Raw genomic sequence first — 9,678 nt, 5'->3', positions numbered from 1 at the left:
ACTCTAAAATATACAATAATCTAAATTTGGTTATATCATGTTCATGCATAATTTATTCTAAAACATATGTTTCCTAGTGTTGCACAAACCTTTTGTGGACTGTGACAACAAGATGTTTTTTTCTTATCTTGGTAAGAGTGCTCTGGACCACTAACATTAACAAAAATAATTGATCATTGGTAAACCCAGAAATTAGTGGTTACTAACTGAATAACAACAAATCGTGGATACAATCAAAAATAAGAGGATATTTTTTTGTACATCGCTTCCTGCATGAGGCCTATTATGTATTTATTTAGGGTGTTAGGATTCATGCTCTCTCGTGGCACAGGAGTTGTTCACAGGCAACTCTTGCGGTTTACACATTTCAGTTCATTCATTACTCCACACTGCATGTGACACAAAGGAATAATACAAATAAATCAAGGAGACAATTAGTAGTGCACAGAGTCCGTGTAGGTGATGCTCTGTTGTTTAACACTAAAACACCACATAATGTGGTCTCTGCTCCTCAGGTGAGGTGACCCCAGGCTTGAGCCAGACAGAATACGAGCTCCGCCGACACAGGCTGGCCTTACTTATCGAGGCCCAGTCAGACAGGCTGGGACCCTCCGGCTCCTCTAGCACCCATGTGGTTATTGTGCTGTCCCATCCGACCCGCTACATGACCAATGACATCCCTTATCCCTTCCACCAGAACCAGGTGCATGTTTGAATATAAAGAGTTTAATCTTCTTGTGCCTTTTGTGGGTTTTTCAATGTCACAAGTAAAAACAGATTAAAACACCATATCTACACACAAGTGAAGGAAATGTGAATGTCTCTTACTTTGCAGTCTTATGTTTGTATTTATTTGTCAATTAGAATACTGACTGTTTGTAATTTAAGCAAGGCTTTCGTCAATTAACCTGGAGCCATATTCTCCACAGGATTTCCTCTACCTCAGTGGCATCCTAGAGCCTGACAGTGCCTTGGTTCTTTATGGCAAAGGACGACCAGACCAGGCCATCTTGTTCGTCCCCCGCAGAGACCCGGGGAGAGAGCTGTGGGACGGGCCTCGGTCAGGGAAGGACGGGGCGGCTGCTTTGACCGGCATAGAGAGAGTTCATAGCCCGGAAGAACTGGGTGTTGTGCTCAAGAGCCTGAAAGGTGGGTGGATGCATGATTTTTGTCATTGAACAAGATGTTTTGTTGCTTCATTCGACTGTTCATTAAGCCCCGCTCCTCCTACTGTTACTGTTACTACACCTGTCAAGCTTTCTGCTTTAGCTAGAGTAAGCTAATGCCAAGGTTAAACTATGAGTGGATGGAAACTTTCCAGTTGATTTATAAAAAATAAAAATAAAAGTTTTCTGTGTACTGTATTTGTTTTACAATGAGAACACTTAAAATGGGTCTTTAAATATGTACATTGTGGGTTCATAGAAGCTAATGCTAAAAGTCTGAGGCTAAAGCTACGTCTCGTAAAAAGTCAGACTGCCCTCCTGCGGTAGTTTTGTTTGTGTATTAGTGTGAAGAGTTAGTTTGACCAGCAATAACATTTGCAACGACACAACCCTTGGAGGGTTGCTAGTCCTTACAATAGAAGAACATACTTAGACAAGCAGCACAGAGGTTAGATTTATGCTTTAATCTTAGTATTTTCAAACAACATGTTTTATTTGTACAGGAGAAAAGGATCTGAGGATGAGAAAAAACACATGTTTTGCAAATGTAACTATATTTTACACAATTTTGGCTTAAGTTGAGCTGGAAGGAAAACTCTGCTTAAGAAAGGGACGGAACCGCTAACGTTAGACTTAACTCCCACAGTGGATTTTAAAGTCCTTAACGTGTATTTTTCTAAAATAACCTGTAAACCCAGGTACATAATGTTGTTGGCTAATCATGCCTTGAAATAGCGCTAAATTCTGTAGGTAGTAAGCTAGTTTCCTCGGCATGCAAATGTTTGCAGTTTACAATATAGAGCAGACAAACACACTGTTTAATCCACTCCTTACACTTCTGCTCTTGTGTTTTTGGTTTTGAAAAGGCTTGAAAAAGCATGACCCTCCAAAGGCTGATGCATTGTGTGTTTTAGAGACTTTTAATTTAGGGGTTGAACTATTATTTCTAATTAAATAAAAAGAAACTGACAAAGAGCTGATGTTATACGGATTTTAACTTTACTGTTACCGTTTTCTGTCTTCTCCGATCCTCTTTCAGGCTCTGTGCTGTGGTACGACAGTTCTCAGCCCGCCCACCCTCGGCTCCACCAGGCTCACGTGGGTCCCATGCTGGAGGCGGGGCCGATGCCGCACTCTCTCAGGCCCCTCGTACATTCTCTTAGGGCCCTCAAGAGCTCAGCAGAGGTGGCGCTCATGCAAGAAGCAGGTCACATCTCAGCACAGGTTGGTGTTTAAATTACTTAGTGTGAGTTTTGTAATGGTTACTTTAACATATCAATAAATGCCTGAAGGTAGGGCAACATTTGACTTTTCTCGTATTGCTATCTAACAGTGTCTCTTTACTTTTTAAGATCGGTGTACAGTGTAACTCTAATCTCTTTCAGGCTTTTCGGAGGACGATGGCTTTGTCTCACGGAGACGTGGATGAAGCTGTGCTCTTTGCTAAGGTAACTGAGAATATTTGATGAACACCTGCTAAGCTAATTAGCTTTAGCAGGAGTTTAGCTAGGATATTTGTTCTTCATCACAATCATAATAATGGAATAAAAGCTCCTGCCTCCTTAACTTAAGTGGAATAACTTATTCAGTTTATCAAAATAATATATTACATTCACAGATAACAAATTCATATTTTGTGGTTATAGCTTTAGAAGGCTAGCTTACTAGTTTTGCACCAGCTAGCTTTAACTTGGCGTAGCTCGGTTGTTTTAGCTGTGTAGCTGTTTCTCCATGGATAGGACAGTAAGTGTGAACACCTTCTGGAGCTCAGAGATTACCAAGCCAGAGTGCAGTTACTGTGTTTTGTTTTTATAGCTCAGTTTTGTAGTTACTGCAAAGTAAGAAGCTGTTTTCACAGAAATTACACGATATTATGCCATAAAGACTTTTTATATAGTAAATCTTTTTTCAATTACTGGTATGTATTTTGTATTTATTTTATTTATTTATTTATATAGCAGGGTATCGAAGTGCTTTACAACAAGGTGGAGAAACAGGAGGATAAATAAATTAATAAGTGCTAATAGTGCGCGATAAAACCAAGCAATAAAATTAATATAAAAGAGGCAGCATGAAGCAGTTTACTTTTGTAGGACAGTATATAACGGCTAACATGAAGCTCAAAAGGCTTTTAAAAAATACATAACATTTTATCTCCCAGTTCGATTTTGAAAATCGGATCCATGGCGCCAACTTCCTGGCCTATCCCCCTGTTGTTGCTGGAGGGAATCGAGCCAATACTCTGCACTACATAAACAACAACCAGATCATCAAGGTAAAGGAAGGTGTTGCATGTGCCAACGGATCCGTCCCGTCACACAAGGTGCATTCTGAAAAGTGGTTATGTATATAAAGTACTGAACAGCTTTACTGACTTATTATTTTTGTATCTCCTCGATCAGGATGGCGAGATGGTGCTGCTTGATGGGGGTTGTGAATACTTTGGTTACGTCAGTGATATCACTCGAACATGGCCAGTGAATGGAAAGTAAGTTTGACGAAAATAATGTTAAACAGTAAATTGTGCAGACCTTTTGACTGAAACAAATCCATCTGTTCTTTGCATTAGTCACCTTCCGTTTCTTCAACACACACATTACCCTCAGATCTTTGCTTCATTGTTTTTATCTCAATGGAGTTTCCTTTAGGTAGTCTTATGTCTTATTAGCTTTATACATGATTTGTTTTGAAATCATCCATGTTTTAGGGTCTTTTTAGGTAGTGTGACAGTGTTTTTGAGAAATATTCCAAATACAGCAAACGTACCGTAACTATAAAATGTAACATTTCTGCAGCAAAATGTCTAAAAAGGACGAGACCTACGTGATATACCGTATTTTCCGCACTATAGAGCGCACTGGATTATAAGGCGCACTGTCAATGACTGGTCTATTTTCGATCTTTTTTCATATATAAAGCGCACCGGACTATAAGGCGCATTAAGCGAAACAAAACAGTCAGATAAGTCAGTCAGTCAAACTTTATTAAACGTGTTCACAATAACTCTCAACATTGTTCAAGCGTTAATGAGCGTATTCACAATAACTCCCAACCTTGTTCAGTTGTAACACGTAAAAAAACAGTCTGATATCGCCAAATGGTCTTCTTTACTTGGCGCAGGTCATCTTCTTGCTTCCTCCACTTCCGTACCATTGATTCATTAATGTTGAATTCTCTCGCAGCTGCTCTATTCCCATGTTCTACTGCGTGACTGATAGCCTTGAGTTTGAAGTCCGCGTCGTAAGCGTGTCTCTTGACAGGTGCCATTTTGGGGTCCTTATACACACACACTGTAATATTATGGTGAAGCACAGTATGTATTACTCCGCGACGCGGACTACGGTAGCCGTAATGCTGCAAGCGGTGTGGCTTTGTAGTTTACCAAAGTCGTACTAAAACATTTTGACAGAGCGCCGTGTACCACACAAAATCGCTTCGTGATCAGTAACCACAACCAGAATTAATCCATATATAAAGCGCTCCGGATTATAAGGCGCACTGTCGCTTTTTGAGAAAATTAAAGGCTTTTAAGTGCGCCTTATAGTCCGGAAAATACGGTATGTTGTTGAGTTGTGTACTTGCATTATCCCAAATGTTTCCAACAATTTTCAAAGAGAAATCTGTCATTTTAATTAAGTAAACGATCTGTTTCATTTGGTCGCATGTGATGCGTCCCTTTTTAGCATACACCAGCGTTGTGGTTGTCTGCCTGAAGCTGTTATAAATGATTTTTTTATATCCAGTTTTAAGCCACGTTTTTAACTAATATATATTTCAACCGCATGAAGATCTTAGTCATCCGACATCTGGATCTTAAGTTATCAGAGAAGCTGAGCAAACTTCAGCTCGCAGCCCCTCAATCCTCTCTCCACCGGAACACATGTTTTAACGTGAAACTGCTTTATTTACTGTTTTTACTCACCGTGTCCTTTTGATTTGGAGAGGAGGAGACCTCTGCGGATAATTCGGCTCCTGAACAATGAAGAATCCTAACCGGGAGAAGCTAACTGCAATGACAAACTCCCATGATCCCACGCCTTTTCACGACGCATAGATCTGTCTGTTTGTTTAGTTTCTAATTGAGGGACCCCTAATGGAAGAAAATTACATATTGTGCGTTTAACTGTCTGCTGCCACCTCCTTCCTACCAGATTCAGCCCGGCCCAGGCTGAGCTGTACGAGGCCGTCCTGGAGGTCCAGCGCTCCTGTTTGTCTCTGTGCTCTCCGGGCGTCAGTCTGGATCACATCTACAGTACCATGCTGGCTCTGTTGGGACGACAGCTCAAGCAGCTCGGCATCATCGAGGCTAGCACCAGCGACGCTGATGTACTAAAGGTAATAATGAGAGAAATTGCAGTAGAATGGATTTCCACTGGTAGACATTCCTGTGCTCTCTCCCATATGAGGAGCTGCAAGTTGCTGCAAGTTGCACAAATCCTCAAGATGAGTCTTATTTACTGTACAAGAAAGTTATGTTTCCCAGATCCAAATATGCAGCTGCTTCTTAAGTTAAGATGAAGTAAAGATATATGAAGAAGCACAAGATCATATTTCAGTCTATTAACTTGCATTTCTTGCACACGCGCACACACACACACACACATGTGTTGCTAATGTAGTTGAATATCAATCAACCCCACCAGAGGTTGACATGATACGATACGATTATCACCGCTAACATGTCAGCTGGGCATGAATTTTAACAATTTTGGTCCTCACCAGTGGTTTGTGGTCAGGAAATAGCCATAAGCTCCTTTGGCCAATTTAAATGACGAAATGACCTAATTACACTTCCATGAAACTAAATATGCTTGGTACACTTTGTATGATAGAGGTATTACTTTCCTGCAGTGGTTCTGTTCAGGGAAATAAAACCAGCAAGCCAAACCACAGCTGAATGTACATTTACTCAACTGGTTTCACTTAAAAAAGAGAAAGAAAGAAAGTAAAAAAGACTAAGAAAGCCTGAGGCCTCTTCCTCATTTGCTTCTGCATTGGCTGACCGAGACCTTATTACAAAGCTGGGCTCACAGTGATCCGTCTTGTTGACGATGATGGTTTTTGGCCTTGCTCGCAGCATGACTGCAATACCAGTATGTCATTTGGTCGGTCAGTTAGTTAAGCTCCAAGTTTTTATTTGTCAAGTATTTGTTCACACAGGACCACACAAAATAGGTTTTACCATGTGGTGATTTCATATGGACTATTTATTTTTGCTACATCGTTATATATATATATATATATATATATATATATATATATATATATATATATATATATATATATATATATATATATATATATATATATATATAGATATATATATATATATATATATATCGAGATATCGAGATATGAAATGATGTATAATGAATTGTAATAAGTGTTCATATACCATTGACATCAGGTCAAACATTTAATTTGTGTAATAATACTGAAAATACTGTTTTCAGCCTCTCAAATGTGCTTCTTCTTCAGTTTTAGACGGACGAAACAAGACATTTAAAGACATCACTTTGGACTTTTAGAAAATGGGATGGAAACTTTTCACGTTTTTCTGACATTTTATCGACCAACCGATTAATCAATAATCAAAATATCTTTAGTTGCAGCCCTAGAAGCAATGCTTCATAATAAGGCTTACGTAATAAAGGGCAAATCCTACACATTTTTGCCTTACACAATAGCCAAGTCAACTCTAACGCAAGTCAAACCTTTTGATTCAGAAATGTTTATTTTCTCATTCTAAAGTCACATTTATACGGAGTGCAAAACCTCTAATATAAGGACGATTCCTTAGAATCGCATGTTTTTTTTGTGTTCACCTTTTAATTTTCTCATTTAGCTGCTTCTTTGCTCAGTTTTACTCCGTTAGTGTTGGTAGAAAGTGATCTGATGAGGCTCATTCACCACAGTAAGCCACAGTGGCACCCCTGAATTTCATGTCATTGATGTTCAGCAACAAACTGTGGCTGCTCTGGGACTGCTGGTAGACGAAGACAAACGTCTATACAACCGCTTCAAGCTTTCATTTTGTTTATGCTCATCCCAGGCTGCACGGCGGTACTGCCCGCACCATGTTGGGCATTACCTGGGCATGGACGTCCACGACACTCCTGAGCTCTCCCGCTCACAAGCTCTGCAGCCCGGGATGGCCATCACTATAGAACCAGGTAAAGACAAACTAGACCATCCCTCCTAGTTGATGGCGGAACGGCATCTATTCTACATTCTCTTTTCAGGTTTCACGTTCTTCCTGCTTTCATAAGTTTTCCACCTACCTCCTTCTATTGTCACAGGGTTGTACATAGCCGAGGACAATGACCAGGTGCCAGAGCGTTTCCGCGGCCTGGGCATCAGGATTGAGGATGATGTGGTGATCCGGGACACGGGAGAAGCTCTGATTCTGTCCTCTGACGCACCAAAGACCATCGCTGATGTAGAGAAGGCCTGTGCCCAGAGATAGGGCAGGGAGAGACAGACGGGTGACAAAGTAAGCCCCGGCTTCGAGGGCAGGCGTGTGCTGTGTTTTTCCAACCGTCTCCACGGTGATGACATCATCAGACTCAGGGCCCAGGTACATGAAAGGTGGGAGCACACGGCCAGACTCTGGTTCTAGTCTCAGCAAGGCCTTAAGAATGTAGAAATCTGGTGTGGAAGATCATAGATTTTGGCGTCTACCTAAATGTTTAAAGAAACGGGTTTCATGTTTGTAGTCTTCAACATCGAACGCTTGTGAAGCAACAGTGAAAGGTGGGTTTAGTTGTGTAGTGCGGTTTGTTTAAAGTGGGGTTGTATGAGGTACTTATGCAAGCAATGTGCTGCTGGGACAGGAACAGCAGCGAAATGTATTTTAGCCACCTAAACAAATTTGTATCAGTTAAAGTGACCGGTATATTTAGAATATTTTCACCGCGTTATCCGTTGTATCTATCTATGCTCTCTACAAAGTCACCAGACCTAAAATAGTAATTTTATCTCGCAAAACACAGAGTTGCTGGTCTACTGTTACCTCGATCTGTTAGTTTGTTAGTGTTGTTGTGTGACTTGGGTTTGTTCGGATTCACCAAAGTCACACAATAACACAAACTGACTGACGAGGCAGCGGCAGACCAGCAACCTTTAGTGTTCGGCAGCGGCAGACAAGCAACCTTTAGTGTTCGGCAGCATTCCTCCTCCTCAAAAATGTAATTACACGCCATGGCTACAGCAGCTAGAGCAAAACCACATGGAGACCTATCTTACACATGTATAATACATCTATAGTGTTGTAATGGTGCTATCGGCCGGTGAAATCCAACGCTAAACTATAAATAAAAACCTAAGAACAACTGTAAACCTCAAGTGTATATATTCAGCTGAAGACCCAGTGGTGAGATCCAACAACCATGAAAACATCTTCATTCTTAAAACCCATTTTCTCCACACCCTGTTTTACAGAATTGCCACCATCGTGGCACCAGGATATAATTGTTTGTTTGTTGTCTCACCCAAAAAACCTTTTCCGGCACGATGCTATGTGACGCGTGTTGAAGTGAATATGGTATATAATAAATAAAATCAACAGAGATTTGGACAATTATAATTTGTTAATGTACAAAGCATACACTTAATATGAAAGAAAGACTTGCTCGTCTACTGTCGATGGGAATAAAGATCATCGCCTATTTTAGCGGGTTACTCCGTGTTCAAGAAACCTGCATATACACGCTAATGTTGGTAGAAAAAGGGAATTGATGATGGTAATGATTACACCAATGCACTGAAATGGCTTACAAAGTGTACATTGAAAAGAGTTTGTGTGTGTTGTGTGTCTTTTCAGCAGAGAGAAAAATGTGATCTCTTTTAAAAAAAAGAAACTATTGTTTGTATGTATTAAAAAGATCTCACTGTCTCATTTTTAATGCACATGCATGCCTTTTTATATTTTCCTTTTTGTTGACAAAACAGGGAAATGTTGGCTAATATTTGGAGTCCCATTTCATGTCACCTATGTTTCAGTCCAAAGACAAACTTGAGTGTAGACAACACTGCCTTTGGACTAAACTCTGTAACTTACACCAATACAGTGGAGCAAATTGCCTTTTTGGTTTTTGGTGCTCAAAGTACCAAAAAGAGTTTGGAAAAATTCAACCTTTACAAATACAGTGACACTAAATCACGCCAATTCACATACCTAGTAGTCACAGTCCTCATTCAAAATTTAGCAACGGAGGCAAGAAAAAGTTCAAAGTCTGCAGATTATTGCGCTCTAATACCACAGCCACTGAAAACGCTTGTTTCTGGGTGGCTGGCAGGTGTCCATAAAAATGACTTAGCAGGACATCTCGAGCGTACTTCCGGACAACATTTTAACAGCCATTGTAAATCAGTGCACTGCAGGAATCCATAGCAACAGTACTTACTTTACGCATCATTATCAGTTAAACTTGTGTTAAGCTTTACCTTTTAATATTATCATTCAATCAAATGAATCTTGGATGCATTGACCAATTATTTTGCAGATTTGTTT

At 40.2% G+C, this 9,678-nt stretch overlaps 1 protein-coding gene across 3 annotated transcripts in view; it reads left to right on the top strand.

Annotated features, from left to right (window-relative positions):
• xpnpep3 (X-prolyl aminopeptidase 3, mitochondrial) overlaps positions 1 to 9,139 on the top strand; it is a 10,719-nt gene extending 1,580 nt beyond the window's left edge. For 2 of the 3 annotated variants that reach the window (XM_029438505.1, XM_029438504.1), the window contains exons 4-12: positions 516 to 703; positions 930 to 1,149; positions 2,206 to 2,390; positions 2,552 to 2,614; positions 3,328 to 3,489; positions 3,569 to 3,654; positions 5,318 to 5,501; positions 7,219 to 7,339; positions 7,466 to 9,139. In XM_029438505.1, the coding sequence (XP_029294365.1) occupies positions 516 to 703; positions 930 to 1,149; positions 2,206 to 2,390; positions 2,552 to 2,614; positions 3,328 to 3,489; positions 3,569 to 3,654; positions 5,318 to 5,501; positions 7,219 to 7,339; positions 7,466 to 7,632 (1,376 nt within the window). In that variant the 3' untranslated portion in view covers positions 7,633 to 9,139. The remainder of the gene's footprint in view (positions 1 to 515; positions 704 to 929; positions 1,150 to 2,205; positions 2,391 to 2,551; positions 2,615 to 3,327; positions 3,490 to 3,568; positions 3,655 to 5,317; positions 5,502 to 7,218; positions 7,340 to 7,465) is intronic. The other variant, XM_029438506.1, reaches the window with a different exon arrangement.
• The last annotated feature ends 539 nt before the right edge of the window (positions 9,140 to 9,678 follow it).

Source organism: Cottoperca gobio, chromosome 8, assembly GCF_900634415.1.
Source record: "Cottoperca gobio chromosome 8, fCotGob3.1, whole genome shotgun sequence".
NCBI classification, from domain to species: domain Eukaryota; kingdom Metazoa; phylum Chordata; class Actinopteri; order Perciformes; family Bovichtidae; genus Cottoperca; species Cottoperca gobio.
Note: the sequence above shows the minus strand (reverse complement) of the source record. Positions and strands in the feature narration are given on the sequence as shown.